This window comes from Gymnodraco acuticeps, unplaced genomic scaffold (genome assembly GCF_902827175.1).
Source record: "Gymnodraco acuticeps unplaced genomic scaffold, fGymAcu1.1, whole genome shotgun sequence".
Taxonomy (NCBI): Eukaryota; Metazoa; Chordata; class Actinopteri; order Perciformes; family Bathydraconidae; genus Gymnodraco; species Gymnodraco acuticeps.
The window spans coordinates 3,639,526-3,658,683 of NW_022990271.1; the positions used below are offsets into that span (position 1 = coordinate 3,639,526).

General features: G+C 43.5%; 1 protein-coding gene across 1 annotated transcript in view; it reads left to right on the plus strand.

Moving 5' to 3' along the window:
* Positions 1–19,158, plus strand: part of luzp2 (leucine zipper protein 2) — a 192,341-nt gene that overhangs the window by 162,934 nt on the left and 10,249 nt on the right. The window contains exons 7-9 of the mRNA XM_034221347.1: positions 2,175–2,237; positions 5,816–5,890; positions 12,085–12,246. Coding sequence (XP_034077238.1) covers positions 2,175–2,237; positions 5,816–5,890; positions 12,085–12,246 — 300 coding nt within the window. The remainder of the gene's footprint in view (positions 1–2,174; positions 2,238–5,815; positions 5,891–12,084; positions 12,247–19,158) is intronic.

Consider the following 19,158-nt stretch of genomic DNA (forward strand, 5'->3'; position numbering starts at 1 on the left):
TCGAAAAGCGCAGCACATTTTCGAGGTTCAGATATCTGCATTCATAAGTTACCACTCAATAGTGCGTGACTCTGTAGCCTGTTAATATGAGTCATTGCATTAACAGAGAATTTCTCACACTTACTGATATAAATTAAAATAATGTATCACAGCAACAGTCTTTACAATTCCAGATTATGGCTCGCCCTGTGAGTTAGTGTTTAACTTTAGCTCTTTGTTTATTTAACCATACCATTTTTTTTTATGAAGAGCCTCTGGATGCAATTTTTGAATCCAGTTACACATGACAGAGATGAGTGTCTTGGGACATGGAAGCACAGTGGGAAGAGGAATATCAAGATAAAGACTCGTAAAAAAAGGGTGAGGGTGCTTGTCAAGTACACAAAACCCTTTGAAGTGAATTTGTCCTACAGCATCGGGTTCTGTGCGCTTTGGTGAAAGATTAGACCTTGTGTCACATTTGTACTGTCTGTGTCGAGGAATTATAGAGATATATAGGAAGAGAGCAAGATAGGTTTATAGATATAGACAGTCAGGCACAAAGGAAGAGATGTGTATAGATATAATGACAGAGATATAAACTGATGGGTAAAAGATAGAAAGAAAAAAAGTATATATTAGTTACGTTTTTATCCAAATGTCTTGTTTATTATAAAAAAGATGGGGAATGTCCAGTCTCTGTCTCTGATAGTTGCCAAATAAGTGCTAGACAAAGTTACATCATTAAAAGCGCTGCAGACATTTTAGATGTTTTCTTACCCTAAAGCTTCTTATTTGAACTTTACAGTCTCCTTGTGAACTCAAACATGATGAGGTTCTTTGTTATAGCCAAAGTTTGCACAAGTCTGATTCTGCATCTTGTTTTTATTGATACACCAACATTTTTAACTCAAACAAGCAGGACACCTTTTGTGATATTTCGATTTTATTTCTGCTTTCCACTTTTGTTCTGATGCACAAATTAAACATAAAAACAGGTGGATAAAAAGTCCCCTAATTATACTGTAGAAAGATCAAGTATAATACATATAGTTAGATATAGGTGAATACATTATTATTATTATTATTATTATTATATACAGTTAACAAGTTCAAGATGGATGGATAGATCTTAAATATGATTTTTTGTATCATTATCTTTTAATTAAATGGAAGTACGGCAGCCTGGAAAGCCCAAGCAGATCACAGAGGGGAGGTCAGAGAGAGGTCAGTAGGATTGTCTCTTGATGAATCACAATGACTCAAATATGCACTGACCAATACATCAGGCAATTTGATCTCCATTCCAATTACATAGTTATTGTCCACCATGCTTCATAACAAAGAAAGCGGTATAAAACTACACTAGCCTCACTGAAGTCACAGAGAGCAACCCTCTGAACTGGTGCGGAGTCCCATGTGGAGGCTTCAGTGTTCATGCTCACATCATGAGCAGCTTTGAGGATGACTGTGTATCAAGCTATCTAGGAGACAGCCTCTATGTTGCATGTGCCTACTGAAGTGAAGCAGCGGTGAATGTCAGGCAGCGATGGCCACTGTGTCAGTTTAGGGGTGGCGGTATAAAAGCTGCTAAGTGGTGTGTGTGTGTGTGTGTGTGTGTGTGTGTGTGTGTGTGGTGTGTGTGTGTGTGTGTGTGTGTGTGTGTGTGTGTGTGTGTGGTGTGTGTGTGTGTGTGTGTGTGTGTGTGTGTGTGTGTGTGTGTGTGTGTGTGTGTGTGTGTGTGTGTGTGTGTGTGTGTGTGTTGTGTGTGTGTGTGTGTGTGTGTGTGTGTGTGTGTGTGTGTGTGTGGTGTGTGTGTGTGTGTGTGTGTGTGTGTGTGTGTGTGTGTGTGTGTGTGTGTGTGTGTGTGCAGGCGAGAGCCCATTCTAACCTGGGTCTGTTATGTGAGCGGTGATGTTAGAGGTAATGTGTGTGCTGGGAGTGAGAATACAGGTTTAGACATTGAGCAAGAAGCCAGTGCATGACTGCATCATTGTGTGGACTATGCAGTTCAGTGAAGGGAAGATTTTATATTTTCTTCCTCTCAGTAGGGGCTTCCTTTGAGCCAGAGCTTTGCCCAGGGAACATTCACAAAGGAGTCTTCTGCTGCAGCTGGCAGAATCCTGCTTCGTGATCTAAAACCAATTTCGCTATTTGAATAAGCTAACACTTATTTCCTTATCTTCTCTTTGCAGTCAAAAAAAATCCAGGCTCAACTGAAAGAACTGCGGTACGGGAAAAAGGATTTAATTTTTAAGGTAAGTTCAAACTGAAGGGGGTGTCTTTATAGTAGCTCCAGACCAGGGGTAAACAGGTACTTCAGACCACCTTGAAAAGGATGGTCCCATCAGAGGAGGTACTCCAATTAAGTCAGTCGGCAATTACAAAGTCCCACCCTGTCAGCAGCGCGCAAAGCCAATTGGCCAGCGCTCAGTCCACACACAACATAAGCCCTGTCCTCTGATTTCCACTCTACAAGATCCAACCCATCCTTTTCAATCATGGGAGGTATATGGTTAAATGATGTTGACAGCAGTGGGTGAAGTTTAAACAGAATTATGCATTAGAACCTATAAGGGAATCTTCAAGACGGAAATTAAAGATGACATCATGTAACGCTCCAATTTGGTGGGATCCATATATGATGGGGCATCAGAATTGTATCTTCCACACACATACTTCCTCTGTAATGCAAAGAGTGGCAAACAAGAGACTGTTCAGTATTGTACCCATACATACGCCACTGCCCTTTGTTTTTGCAAAGATTAAATGTCCAACCATCTGAGAGCAATATGTAATATTTATTGGCATTTACTGGTAAATGCACTGACCTTTCAGGCCTTGTTTGCACTGTCAAAATGTCAGTTGACATTTCTGCAGCAATGCCCTTCAATGTCATTTCTTAAATGTACATTTTGATCCCGCAGACTTATCGTTCCTAAAGCTGTGTCAGACATTAATGGATAAAAAGGACTCAATCCTTGCAGACTGAACGTTATGCTTCTACGCCTGAATATATTGTCCCTGAATGTCCTGCTCCGTGTATTTCTAGCTTGAGAATTATGGATGCTTTTTACTTGTTTGCTTAGTGTCATTGCTCGTAAATCGTTTTCTCTAAATTGCATCAGTCACTCACACAACATAACCTTATGCTCAATGTCACCAAACGATTCATGTGGCCCTTTAAACATTATGGTCTTATATGATTTGCAGATGGATAAGCCTAATGGTATCATACTCATATTAGGAGAGATGACATTCTGCTTTTTTTCTAATGAAAAGGTCAGAGGGAAATGCATCATGTCCGTCTGACCTCCCTGATCCCAGTTGCTATTTTTGAAAACTCATATGTATTCCACATATGCTGTGATCAAAAGCCCAGAGGGAGACTAGGGAGCAGGAAGCAGAGAAGAGTCACTCAAGATTCTGAAATGTCTTCAGCCTCACAGGGGGGGTGTCAGTCAAAGCACCTGACCGGCAGGCAGTTGGATTGGTTATGACGGGCGTTGCACCATATCAAACTGCATTTTGCAGCAGTGTCACAGTGCACAAAGACACAACAACCTTGCAATATTGGACACACAACAAAATAAAGACACCTCAAACTCTGACTATTTTTGTCTTGGGACGCCATAAAAGATGAAGAATTATAAAACAGAAAACTACTGCACTGTTTTTACACAATGCAATAGTGCGAGTTTTAAAAAAATGAGGGCATGCTACATTACACCCACAGTAACAGAAAAGCAGCCTTTTGTTTTCTGAATGTTTTCTAAAGTGCATAATTTGTAATGGCCCACAGATTTGAAGGACAACTTAAAAAGAGTCCCGACTCAGTGAATCCAAACTATGCAGCCCCAGAACATAACTGTAAATATTAACACTGGCAGGTTCCCCTTCACTTGCTCAGCCAAAACATTATAAAACTTCAGAGGAACTGACAGTGCCTTCCCCCGCGTATCCCTACAAGACAATATTTTTGGCCGAGGAGCCTTATTCAAGCCTTCACATCTTCACTCCGTCAGACCACTTTTACATTTACCCCAGAGCTGTTTCTCCTCAAGAAAAGCGTAGGAGTGAAAAGAAAAATGATGGTTTGCATTTGCATGCCTTGTCTCGCAGTGGCTAGTGACCCACTGACCCGTCACCTCTGTAATGGACTCAGTGCAGTAATATAGAGCTTTAGACCTGGAGGTACTAACCCTGAAAGTCAGCATATCTGGGTCAGTGGCCATGTTCCCCGCAGCCCTCAGAGGTCTCTCCGCTGATGATGCTCAGTGTAATGGACGGTGGCGCATTACTGTGATGCTACACAACAAACACACAGTCTTTGGAGACAAGCTAAGAGCTGGATGAATGTGTTTGCAACCTGATCTCATCATTATTCATTGCTCTACTACACAACCAAACACACATATACATTACGCAGCAATGTTTATAGCAGCTCCAAGTGAAGTGTTTTGAATTGATGTTTGTTCTTTCAGCTGATTGTAACATCTTATTATAGTGTCCTATCCAGCTCTTTACTGGCAAATCTCCAATGATATGTCACACTTCTTCTTGAATTGGACTGTACCCCATTATGCTGAAAATAATCCAAACGTATATCAGTGAATGCTTTTCATTTGCCACAAAGAAATGATTTGCAATCTTTTGTGTTGATGATTAAAGAACTGTTCCTCCAAATATATTACCTTTAAATTCCCTACGGTGCGCAGCCCGACACCTACAGTACAGTACAAATGAATTTCTAAAATGGTTCCAAACTGTAAATTGGAAAAAACATCTTCTAAGAGAAAGATTTGATTCCTGGGCTTCTGTGAAAAACTCATTGTGGTGAAAGTTGCCCTGTCCTTGACTGTCACTGCATGACTCATCCATCAGAGAAAAGTTAAACAATCAGCCTCTTTGCCCATCTCCAAAAATCTCCAAACACTTTTTCTTCCCAAAGATTGTGGATGCTGTGTGTTGGGTAAGCTGACAAGCTGACCTTGGGTGTTTCAGGATGTAGGCCCATGCAGTTTTTCATTTTTAGAGGCCAGTAAAAGACACCCAATAAAAGTTTGTGGCTCAAAGTCAATCACCAAGGCAAGTTCTACGTACGCAGACGGCATGCAAATGATCCAAAAATAGTTTATTTTCTTCTTGTTGATGAGTTTATCAATAATGAAAGACGCATCAGAAGGTATACTCTGTTGATCCTCATATGGCGTATACTGGCTCATTTACTGCAGAGAATATATATATATATATATGTGTGTTGTTCAGCTCAGGGATTAGACTCTAGCAATGATCTGCTCATTAAAGGGCTTTGGTGGTTCCAGGGGGCCTGCTCCTATAACTGTCTGGATTAAACCTTTCTTTCTAAAGAACTGATGTGATCTATATTTTAATTGTGGCTTTGAATGCATTTTTTAATCCCTCTGGATTCCGCACCTTTCTGTTCTCAGGAAATAGCTCGGAGGTATTATTCATAAAGCAGTTCAGTACTCACAAGTATCAATATAACGCAACTATGATTATGGAGGTTTATGAGATCCCAATGCTCTCTTGTGTAAAGACCCAAGGGAATCATTGAGTTCTTAAAAGCATATAATGTAAATGGGGTTCAGTACCCAATCGATGTGTATATATGTGTGAAGTGTCATTATGCAGATTTAAAAAAAGTCAGGACAAAGGGAATGATCGGCAATGTAATAAGGAGGAGTCTCAATCCTGTATGCTATAGATCTGTGTTATTGATAGTGCTGGGGAGACTCACTGGGGCTGGAGAAAATGCTTTGTGTGCACAGAACAAAGAGGGTCGAGCTGATTCAAAAGCCATGTATTTCTGCAGGGGCAGCAGCTAATGGACTTGGAGCAGAAGTTAACCATCGCCAAGGAAGAGCTGGAGAAGACTGCCCTGGATAAGGTGAAAGAAATTATTATTTCCTGCTGTTTTATACCCATGCAACATTTGTTTACTTTGGTTCAGTCCACACAACACATAAGCCTGTATATGTGTGGGAGATACATTATGATCCCCCATCATACGTAGTTTCAGAATCAGAATACCTGTATTAGTCCCACAGAAGGTAAATGTACGTTGTTACAGCAGAAAAAGAGCCAAAGGCAGCTTAATGTTACGAAGAAGCATGCATACAAAAGTATTCAAGTAAAAAAAGGTTATAATAAAAAATAGAATAAAATAAAAAGTTGCACAATTTACAAAATACCCTTTAACAGTTCTTAGGATTTATTAGCCATGTATATATTACACAGTTATAACGGCATGCATATATATTGCACACATAGCACATATTGCACATAGTTGGTTGGTATTTAACAGCAAGGGGTGTTATAGTCTGTGTAACTTTAAACTAATCTTGTCCCTCTCATTTGACCCATTTAAACCCTGCAATGTCAAACACCGAATAAATAATAAAATTGCTTTTGAATTATTTAATGAATAAAGTATGTTAAGTAATGTTAGTCTGTTAACCTGTTCTAGGGAGTGCAGTTTGAGGATGATTGTTAACCATGTGTCTCATTAAGGAGAATATATTTTCCAGATGATTAGCTTCAGCAGTTTTCATTTATGAGGTATAATGTTTATAAATGTGGTTATTGGGGGCAAGTTAGATGACTTAAAAATACATGGGGAGGAAAGTGTTGCCTAGCAAAACTATAGGTTACTTACGTAACCCCAGTTCTCAGAGTAACATGAAGTGAGATGTCTCACTATGGGATGCGCCTCATCGCGGAGCAAACAAAAGCATCAATCTCATTACGCCAATCCTGATTGGCTGGTGATCTTGACGTCAGCGTCAGGGAATTCACCCCCTATAAGTAGCTTGCGCCACGACGCATGCGTCATTCAAAATAAGCACTTCTTCTCACTTCACCATAGCAAGGAGGGCCGTCTGGTGAGACATCTCACTTCATGTTACTCTGAGAACTGGGGTTACGTAAGTAACCTATAGTTCTCATTCATAACACTCCGTTCGATGTCTCACTATGGGAAATTGTAGCTCCCGTATTGTCAGACGAGCTTATCTCGAAAATCACCAAACCAACCAGAACTTAACAGGTAGAGCTCTGACTCAACCAGGTGCCCAGCACTGCTTGAGTCACACTGGGAGCAGAACGTCCAGCCTGTTAAGAGAAGGACAAAAGTGAGCGGCGAGGACCAGCTCGCCGCTGCACCAATGTCTTGGATGGGAGACATCCTGGACAAAGCCCAGGATGCAGCCAGACCCTGAGTCGAAAGAGCTCGCGGACCCGAGGGTGCCTGCGAACTCTGACTCGTATGAGCCCCAAAGCAATTTCTTCCACAAACCAGTGGGAGATCTGTTGCTTAGTAACAGGCTTGCCCTTATAAGGGTTAGCCCAGGACACAAGGGGTTGGTCATTATGACGAAGCACCCTTGATCTGTCCCTGTACGTGCGTAAAGCACGGGCTGGACACGGCAAATCCGGCCGCTGTTCCCCGGAGGAATACAGTGGCGGGGAGGATGCCTCAATGTCAAATGTGGTACTTGAACCAACCGCCTTAAGATAAAGGCAGGGTTGGGCTTCAACCACACTATGTTTGCCCTGGGGCAAACTGAGTGCATGACAACTGTACAGATAGTGCATGAGTGCCACTGGCTCGCTTGGCAGCTGCCAGGGTCAGCTTCATGTCACACTGTATTCAGATTGTACCACTCACGGGCCAGGCCCATAGAGCCAAGCGCTCTGGGTGTGGGTGAAAGATCGCCCCCCCCGCTTGGGACAGTATGTCCCTGCGTAGTGGGAGCTGCCATGGCTGCCCGCACAGCAGCTGATATATCTCCGCTAGCCAGTACATAGCTGGCCAGTGCGGAGCTATCAGGATAAGTGTGTGGCGTTGCTCTCTCACTCTGGCCAGAGTTGGGGGTATCAGAGCCAGGGGTGGGAACGCGTACAGAAGGCCCGGGGGCCAATCGTGCGCGAGTGCATCCACGCCTAACGGTGCATTTAGATCGCGCATCGAAAAGAACAGCTGACACTGAGCATTGTCTTTCGATGCGAACAGATCCACCGCGGCTCTGCCGTAACGCACCCACAGCTGGCTCACAATCCTTGGATGTAGAGTCCAGTCTGCATAAAGTGGTATACGTCCGGACAGTAGATCTGCCCCGAGGTTCCTCACTCCCGGTACGTGCGTCGCTCTCAGAGAGAGGAGACGTCTACCGCTCCATAGGATCAGTTTGCGCGCCAGTGTGTGTAACTGGAGAGAACGCAAACCCCCTTGGCGGTTAATATACGATATTGTGGTCGTATTGTCTCTCCTCACGAGGACGTGATGTCCCCTGAGGAAAGGCAGAAAGCGTTTTAGGGTGAGAAACACCGCTAAAAGCTCCAGGTAATTTATGTGCGCCCGCTGGAGGTCTCTGCTCCAGAGACCCCTCACCGGGCGACCTTCATAAATACCTCCCCAACCTGTCAGACATGCGTCCGTGGTGACCACTTTCCGTGAAAGGACAGCACCCATAGGCACACCTCGTACTAGAAAAGTCGGCTGCAGCCAGTGGCGCAGTGCCATTACGCATTTCACAGTAACCATCACTCTTTAGTTTTAGGGCGGCCACCCAGCGCTGAAACTCCCTCATGTGTAAGCGTCCCAGTCGTACGACCAGGATGGCTGACGCCATGAGCCCCAGCAATCGCAGGCATGATCTGAAGAGAACATGTTTGCGCAGCTGGAAAAGAGCGAGACAAGCTCTGAAAGCTTTCACTCTTTCCGCTGACAAGCGAGCTGAAAAGTGCACCGAGTTCAGGCGTAAACCCAGGAAGAGTATAGTCTGCGCGGGGCACAACATGCTCTTCTCTGTGTTTATTATGAAACCCAGGTTGAGCAGGTGCTTTACGAGGACATTTGTCTGCGTAACAGCCTCCTGCTCCGACTGTGCGAGAAGCAGCCAGTCGTCCAGGTAGGTCGCCAGGCGAATACCCTATTGTCTTAACGGGGTTATCGCGGCTTCCGTACATCGTACAAACACCCTTGGACTGAGAGACAGACCGAAGGGGAGTACTCTGTATTCATAACAGATCCCCTGAAATGCGAATCTCAGATATTTCCTGTGTGGGTAATATACTGGGATGTGAAAATACGCATCTTTCAGGTCGACTGATGTAAACCAGTCGTCTTGTCGCACGAGCCGCAGCAGAGATGTGTGAGTGAGCATTCTGAACTTATATATTTTTTAGATATTTGTTCAGAGCCCTCAAATCAAGTATTGGCCGAATTCCGTTCCCTCCCCGTTTGGGAACGAGGAAGTACTTGGAATAGAAGCCACCCTGACTCTGCTCGGCGGGTACAATAGATATAGCCCTCTTTTTTAGGAGTGAGAGAATCTCTCTCTCCAGAATATGGGCTGACTCTCCTTGGGCCTGCGAATGCAGAATGCCTGAGAAGCGAGGGGGGGGTGACGGTGACTTGGAGTCTGTAGCTCCGTGTAACTGTCTTGAGAAACCCAAGCAGATGTCGTGAGCATCTCCCACTGTATGCTCTTAGACCCAGCTGAGATGTCACGTCTCTTCCCCTCTGAGTCTCTATTTGTTGTGTTATGGGGCCCTCCAGTGTCTGAGCACTGTGGTGCCCCATTTCCACAATCCCCACCGACACAGCGCATGCGTGTGGCGGTGGTGCCCTTACGGCTCCAGCCGGCACTGCGCATGCGCGTGACGGTGGTGCCTTCACAGACCCGTCAATTGTCCGCCCTTTGAGAGAGGCCGTAGCTGCTCTCAGAAGGGGAACAGTTGACGGTTTATTGTTTTTATTGTTTTTCTTTTCATTTTTTTCGAGCTGCGCCCTTGGCTCGAAGCCTGGATGCGTCAGCGGAAAATGTTTTATGACAGAAAAATCAATAAGTGTGTGACATGTGTTTATGCGGACTTGAGGATGGTGTTGAGGCATCTCTCGAGGCGGCGGGAACACATTTAGAGCAGGGGAACCGTAGACTTCCAGCTCTGTCACAGAGGGGAGAAGGAGGGGCTGTCACGCCGCTCGCTTCTTCTTCCTCGAAATTCTGGGTTGGCTGCGCCTGGGCTGCAGCCGGAACCGGAGATTTTCTAGGCCAGCTCGCCCTAGTCCTCTGCCTGGGCTGGGGACTCGGGGCGGACTGCGACCTCTGCGTTTTCGGTATTTTGAACCGAGCAGGGTTCGGGGCAGCTTGGACGAAGGGCTGCCGCTGTGAAGGCAGCGGCAGCCCTTTGAGGGAGGCAGAGGTAGAGGGCCTCGTCCTCCTTCTTTTTCGACTCGCATCTCCTCTGCATGGAGGCAAGAGCGGAGCCGAAAATCCCCTCGGGAACGATGGGCATGTCAAGCACATCCTTCTTTTCCCGGTCTGGGAGGTTGGTGAGGTTGAGCCCTCTAGCTCTTTCCTGCACCACCATGATCCCCATTGTTTTGCCCGTGGCCTGGACGGCGCAGCGTTGGACACGGAGACAAATGTCTTTGACCGCGGCCAACTGATCCAGAACGGCCGGTCCAGGATTACTCAACATATCCTCACAGAGCTCCGCTTGGTATGCGGTTAGCAGTGAGGAAACGTTCAGAGCCCTGGCGGACAACGCTGCGGCTCTGTAGGACCGTTCAGTCATGGTCGACTGGAAACGGTCCACCTTCGCTGGCAGCGTGGGGGTTCCTGCTTGGTGACGGGCCTATCCTCGGTAGGAAGTGGGCTGCCACCAGCAGTTCCATCGGCGGTATGCGGAGCCTGGTGAGGTCTCGCCGGGAGCTCCCGCCTGGTGAGGCGTGGGGCTCCGTTCCCGCGTCTCTTGCCGCCACCGGGTCCCGGCCTGACACGGCGTGGGATCCCGGTTCCGCAGCTGTTAGTGAGCCCCAGACCGACACAGTGAGGGGCTCAGTCTCTGCGGCGGACGCCCCCGTGTCTTGATTGCCAAACGGCGAATCAGTGGACATAAGGGAGTCCTGTTCCAACAAGCTAGCTTGGTGTGCTAGCCGTCGGTGGAGGCTCTTTCGGGTGAAACGGGCACAATGCCCGCACGAGCCGGGGTTGTCGATAGCCTCCTGGGCGTGTTCCAGCCCGAGGCAGGACGAGCAGACCTGGTGTGAGTCTGTGCCTGCTATCTTCAACCCGCAGCCGCATGACCGAGCCTCCGAGTCCCTGACTCCTCTGGTGTGAGGGGGAGAGGCGTCCATCTTGTTCGCCTCGTGGCGTGGAGAGGACCCGCTCGTAACAGGTACGTCGTTGAGAGAAAAAGTGTTACCAACCCGTCCTTAATCCGGAGAAAAAGGGACGGTGTGGGTCCTTTGTTCTCAAAGAATATTGACTGGTGTGTCAATATACTTCTAATCCTTTTCTCCTCCGTGAGAGAGAAAAAGAAAAGCGTCCTCGCTACCGTGGTGTCGGTAGTAAGGGGAAGCTAGCTAGCAACAGGTGCGTAGCTAGCTTGAGAAAAATCAAAACCTTACCTTACTTTCCGGGGAAAGAAACGGCGAGGTCGATTTGAATACTAACTGGCGTTAGTATTACCGTCTTCTTGCGAAGCAGAAGGAGTAGCCGGCGAGCGCCCGTCGACCGAAATGGTTATATTTGGGTTCAGTCTGTGGACCGTTAAGCTTGTCCGGCTACTATAGAGATGTGCTCTGAAGCGAGAAGAGGTGTTTGAATGACGCATGCGTCGTGGCGCAAGCTACTTATAGGGGGTGAATTCCCTGACGCTGACGTCAAGATCACCAGCCAATCAGGATTGGCGTAATGAGATTGATGCTTCTGTTTGCTCCGCGATGAGGCATTGTCCCATAGTGAGACATCGAACGGAGTGTTATGAATGAGAACAGGGAATTATTTTGTACTGACATCAGAGGCCCTTGTAAAAAAGATGAAACAATCATTCTGTCCATTATTATTATTGATTTCAAGTGAAATAATCTTTTGAGCATTGCTTCTTTTATAACTCTAGTGAGTTGCGCTTCATGCCTTGCCTAACGATGCCTCCAACAGTAGCTGTCCTAAAGCTGCTTTCAAGCATGGCCAATGGCTTTAATGCTTAAGTACATTTCTCTTGTGGATGCATGGAAGGAGGCATGGAGGGATTCAGAAATGTGCTTTTGTGTGTAATTGTGTTTGGGGACAGGAGTCTCAGATGAAGGCGCTGAAGGACACAGTTCACATCTGCTTCTCAGCTGTCCTGCACAACCAGCCCAGCAGCAGCCCCAGATTCCTCCCCTCCCACCTGTTCAGATACTCATCGCTCATCAACAGCTCCAGAGTCACCTTTCAGCAGCCACATGCCAAGGTAATTCACTATTCCACTCACTCACGTCTCATTTCATGTTTATTCAAAGTAAGGTCTTTTTTTAAAGCTTTATAGCCACTGAAAGCACATATATTTAACACTTGTTCCAAAACTCCCTCTCTATTTTCTGTCTCCTTAAAACTTCGCTTATATATTTCAGGAAATAAATTAACCTTGGTGGATTTCTTCCATAAAAACATCGGGCTGCACAATAAGCCATAAAAACATTTATGAATGACTGCTTGAACTTCAATAATTACATCTTTTATCACTTTCTTGAGATCTAATTTACCACAAATACACGCCTGACCTAGTCTACTATTTTTGGAAACATTTATCTTGAACTTAAGATTGTTTTAAAAGTCTTACATTACATTTTAAACTTGTTGAACTCCAGTATTGTTGAATTAACTATGCTGTTCTCTAACTTAATCCGAGTGAACATTTAGTGTAGATGAAATCAGAAAAAAGTCTAAGCCACACATTTAGTAGCGTGGATTCAGGTCATTGTGGTAATCATGGTTGATTGCATTTGCAAGGCAGCCTAATTCACTGTGGCTATGAATAAACATTGCAGGCTGAAGGCAAAAAGCATTTCCTCAGCCCATTGAAATAACCAGCAACACAATGGTCCATTTTCACAGGCAACATTTTGACTTGTAATAGCAGGCAAACTCAGGTACCATTAACATTGACTGTATTCCATTGAAGTGTCAGAAACACAGCCAGAATTAATCAGTAGTGCCCTGAAACAGGTAGAGCTAAATGGAGTGTGGCACTCAATCATGTTATTAATTACACCTGTGGTTCTCTTCAATGAAAAGGCCTGAAGTTGTGTCACAATATCTGGTCAGTTTGACTGTTAGTGACCCCAGTTTAAACACAGCAGTTACAATGCTTTAGGAACATAAGATAAGTGCAATCATTGAAAATGCAATGCAAGCAGGATTAAGGATTTGCCTCTGTAATGGCGGAGTATAATTTCCTTCTGACTCTTCAGATAAGATAAAGCAGGCGGCTGCTGTTTTCTGCTCCTCTTTGTGTAAACACTTTCAAATTAAAATTCATTTCACACTGTAACTCCATGATGTCCCAGCCTTGTGACATCATGGAATATAACTTGGTGCCAACATTTTCACCTCACCACACATCACAGCACATAATGCACTGTATGAGACATGTATTTAAGTGGTAGCCATTTGTGTGTGTATAAGTGGCTATTTGTCAATCTGATGCCCTGTGTATCACTCTCCAGAGAGAAATAGCCCAGGAAATAATTACTACCAAATATACAGGTTAGGCAAACACAGTTCTGGAGGTTGTTCAGAATAATAACATGTCTAAATCAAGCAGTCACTTAAATATTAGTATTTTATTAATATGGTGCTGTAGTTTACAAGCCTAATTATTTGAACGTGTTGTTAGAGTTCAACCCTGTCTCCTCAAAATGACGTTCCCACAGAACTAAACTGCATTCTCAATTATGTTTAGTTACAAATGTATTTTCTCCCACATTACGTAATTTTGAGGAGACAGGGTTGTAGAGTTTCATATTTTAGATTTAAAGTCTGTTCGCTAAGATACGATTAAGTCACTATTACCTTATTCACACCAACGCAACTCCGGTTCAAGCTCCGTGCTAGAGCTTTTCAGATTCAGAACCGGTTCTTCGGTTTAGCTCAGGCTCTTTTCACACTGCCCAGAGTCCGACTGGTGCTGCGTCATTGCGTCATCGTTTGCGTCATGATGTAACCGTTTGCGTGCCTGCTCTATGTGCCTGCTTCATAAAGCCAAACCGCGCGGAAACCCCTCACAGCTCACACCGACAACAACAACAATGGCCGATTGTGCTCCAGCATCCTCTGTACCTCTTCGGAAAACCAGATTCCCAGTAGGTAGCTGGTCTCTTCAGTGGATAAAACGCGGGCTTTTTGTTGTTGTTCAGGAGTTGATCCCGCCCCTGCCCCCGCCTCGACGTAAGCGTGACGTATGCGGTGCTTTTGCTCTGGCCGGAAAAATGTTTGGTGCTTGAAACGAACCGGATTCCGGAGCTAAGAGGCTGCTCCGCTGCGGTGTGAACAGGAAAACCTGGTGCTTTTGAAGCTCCAGCTCCGAACCGGCCCTGAAACACCGTTGGTGTGAATGAGGTATATGAAACAGGCTTTGTTGGGATATTCTCACAGTCAAGGTCACAGTAGATTAAACAACAGGCTCAGGATTTAATCCATTTCAGTGAAGATATTATCTTTTGTGTTGCTAGTGAAACACTGATACGTTAGGACTCCTTTCAAGTGTCAAGATTTTTCCCAGTCCACATGTTTTTATTCTCCAAACACTTCATGTCAACATTTCAAAAACATGTAACAGTGTTATAAACATACATGTTTTATTCTATAGATCTATAAACCGAAATGGAGCCGTTATACACATCATTTTTGTTTCTTCATAATGTCGCTCATAGAACCTGTGGTTATTTGTCCGTCTACCAAGCATTCATGTCATCCTTAATCAGAGATTGAGTTGGTCCCTGAAAAGCAGTCACTGCAGTCACTTAGAAATCATCAAGTCAGCCGCAGCACCACAGCGCCTTATCTGCCATGATCCTGGTGAGCAATTCTGTCTTAAAGAGGCTTTTCTCTCAGCAAGGCAGTGACAATTTACCCTGCGTCTTTTTCAAGGGTGCCTAAGAGATTTTACATGCCTTAGAGGATTTTTATTTTGTTTTCTTCATTTCTTATCGTGCAGCAGTAGCACCACTGTCACCGCTGTCCCTCTGCTCTGCCTTCATACAGCGCAATATTCTGTAATTGACACTTTCTGTCCACATTGGAAATCTGGTAGGAGTTGCCAAAAATAAAACACATAATCCCATTATACCAAAAGTGTATTCCCTGTCATCTTCCTTTCATTAGTGAGAGCTACATAAATGCAAGCACATGGACACAATAGGCATCTCATTAAATAAGAGGTAAAGGAAACTCAAGGTAGGTGTGGGTTGATTTTCTTATGCTAATGAAGTGTATGCTTCTTACTTTATTAGCATACCAATAGCAGCACTTCACTTGTGAGCTGTTGCTAGCTCCATTAACTCCTGTAGCCGCTGTACACTTTGACGGGCTGTCTGATAAATCTGAGCACACCTCCGCTGCAAAGATTGCCGGGGTGTTCCATCTGTCCACTTTGCCTGTGCAAGTAGAGGTGGGTCAAAGCAAATGTTAACCACTGCCAAATGTATCTCAAATGAAGTGGTTAAAAACAGCACTTACTATAAATATAAATAGCACTTACTGTGCATAAACGAGCCAAATCACCTGCAGCTAAGAAGTTAGGAAACAATTCACTGACAGAGAGGCAAATGTCAGGAACATGGGTCTCTGATGACCACGTGGTCATGATGCTCATTAACAGGATCAAACACTCAGTAGTTTTATTATTCTATCCTTGTTTCCTAGTTTCTTTTGTGTAGGTTTGGACAAGACATATTAGTATAAGTGGATTGTATATGTATCTATACTTTTCTGAAAATGCATGGCTAATCATATGCTAATATTGTTGATGATCAAAAGGCAATAATTATGCGCACAGCAGAGTATTATCGCTATACCGACAATAAAAAACGCGAAAAATCAATTCCCCTAAGGCGTTTAACATATGGAGAAATCATTTATTCAGTACCTGGATGATAAATCTTACATTTTAGTTTCATGAGAACACTTTGAGTTGAATTCCGCTTTGTGTTTTTGAAATCCAAAGTGGACAGGGATGTTTGTTCAAGCACTCACTGATACCACTTTGAGCTTCACGCTCGTAGTTAGCGTTTACATAATGGAGCTTAAGCTCTGGTAGAAGTCACAAATAAGACTCTCCCAGGCCTTGTCCCTCACACACACACATACACACACAAACACACACACACACACACACACACACACACACACACACACACACACAAATCATGTGAAACCCAGATTTGGCACAAAAAAGGGGGAATACACGTTTCGCAATTATGTCACATCAAGGTGGAACGCTCTTCCCACAACTGTAAAGGAAAGTAAAACTATACTTACCTTCAAAACCTCTCTTAAAGAGCACCTTCGGGGGAGAGCATTGCAAAACTGGCCCCGGTAATGGTACACATCTCAACCTGTCGTTCAATGGACAGCTTCCCCCCCCCCCCATCTATGTATATACTCGCATTTTAGACTCTGTTACTAACTGTATATCTGTAGACTTGGTATGTCTTAAATGTCCGGTTAGGATGTATTAGAACGAAATCTAAAATGAAAATTGTAAATAAGCAATCTGTATGTAAAAAACCACCTGTATGTAAATTGTAAATAAGCCATCTGTATGTCAAATATGTCTTAAATGTCTTAAATGATATGATGAATTGGAAATGGGGGACCCTGATGTAAACAAGACGAAAGTCTTTCTCTGGTCTGCATCCCCTTAACAATTGTATGTTTTGAGCTGTACTGTACTGTACCCAATATACAAGCTGTTAATAAACTTTTCAATCAATCAATCAATCAATCACACACACACACACACACACACACACACACACACACACACACACACACAAAGCTCTTCTCGCTGGTGAAAGATTCATTAGTGTGAGGATGCAGAGATCAGCAAGATTGGAGTAGAAGTTACTTCATATTTAAGAGTCTCGGGGAGAGGGCCAAGCCTTGTGGTCCGATAGCATGCAATTTTCATCAAAGTAATGGTAGATGATGTCTTAGATGCTCACATTACTAAGCTGGAGGAGAGATCAGGAATTTATTTGCCCTCAGCACTTAATATTTACTTTTATGATTGTTTTCTAGTCTTTATAAATCAACGGGATATTAATCTCTTCCACGAAGGGAGGAGATAGTAGGGCTGACGGAGAAGATAGTTATCGGCTGAATTTGAATGGTAAATTCCATTTGCATCATGCATGTCAAAATGCAAGAAATGACTAAGAAGTCCAAGTCATTTTTTCTAATTAAGCTCTTTTTCGTTAAACTATTTTATTTTTACTTTACAAAAGTAGTCTACAATTAAACAGACATTCCATGATTATTAATGTTCACAGTTTAAGCTCCTTTTTAAGTTTTTACTGTAGAAACACTTTTGCAGACAGAACAGCTTGTTAAATGCCCTCCCTCTTCCATTGCTGTACTGTCAAATGCTTCCTCGATCTGACGTATGCTGTCAAAAGTCAGGATATAATGCATCAAGTGTTCACTCCAAAGTGGACACTTTCACAAGTAAAGCCATATGTTATTTCAGTTGACAAAGTAAGAATGGGATATGACAGTGACAGGTTACAATTGCCTGAAACCATTGCTTCATCTCACAAGAGACCACTTTTGACCCAGTTAGGTAAGGTACTATGTAGCTGGTGCAGAACACCGGCTCCAGGAGACGGAGAGGATTTTAATTGTTTTTGCTGTAAAAAATGTAGTTCATATTCTACTGTTTGTTGCCAACTAACTAAATTGCTGTATACTGAAGCAAAACAAAAGTTTTATCTAAGCATGATTTGTTATATTTATTTTTATGAATAGTACTGCTGAATTATTCAAAATTGACTGTGTCTGGAAACATGCTAAATAAATAATATCCACGCCGTACATTTTCTGCACTGCTTGTAAATGTTGGCATATTACAGAATACATGACAGGGATGCCCTTTCCTGCTGAATTGTAGTCTCAACGCCTGCGTAAGTCACTGGCCTATGGATCAGCAGTATATTTAGCAGGGATAGATTGTACCAAATACAAGTATCTTACTTTTGGATTGGCTTGTTTCTGTAGTAGTAAGAAGTTTACTACATTGGGTGAGAACTTGGGACAACACTAAATAATGTCAATATTCCTTATGCAGGAGGGTCAAACTGAAGGCCCTTGCTGTACTTGGGCCTCTAAGTAGAAAACATTTTTCATAAAATCAAGATATTGACATCAGTCTTCTCCACACTACACTGCCAGGGAGCCTGAAGGCAAAGATTATCCACTAACTTTTTTGGCACTTGCTATCTGTGGATACTTAGTTTTGATACATATCTATCACACATTCATGTTAGCACTGCCACACTCAATGGTGCCTGTTGGCATTACAACAAAGTTCTCAAAGAAAAGCTTTGACTACTGTATAGGATAACAACTCAACAACTCTGCTGCTGTCAACATTTAGAAGGTAGATACAATTTTGTGTATGTTAAAATAATGCGGTTTGAAATATTTTCTTATACATATAAGTTATAAATGACAACATGATCCTGCTGGGGTTTAACAGTGTGATTCAAAACAGGCTACGAATTTCATCTCAAGCAAGGCTAAAAGTTCACTTTGACAAACCACAACATGGTCTCTGCAAAGAAGCCTGCCAAAGGATCAATCATCATTATTTTAATGATGGATTATGTTATGAAATAAAAAATAATTTTCTCTCAACCCTGCCATGTAACACTTCTGAAATCTGTTTTTATTTACTTTATTTTTCTTTCTTTTTTCTTTATACGCATAGAGCGTTTCTTTCACCACCGATTCAAAGCACATCAACCTCACTAAAGTCATTTTCCTTCTGTAGAGATATAGATTGCTCTATATTCTCCAGAGAGAATCTACAATCTTGAAATTGCTTTGGCTGTTTTTGCACCGGGTCACTTCACTGTAACATCATTGTCCATCATGTGAAGCTCTCACAGCTGTAATGCTCAAATCTACCACCCAGGATTATGCTTACTTTTCACTCGCAGTACAGGCATCAATCACATGCTGGTTTGAAGGTCCAACATGGGGGACGAAATACTTAAAATGTGGCTCCTACAACAACTACATGTAATTTCATAACAAAACTAAGAGGGCACTCGGAGCGATGCGCCAAAGCTAACTGTTCTATCTGTTTTTTTAAACGAAAGTG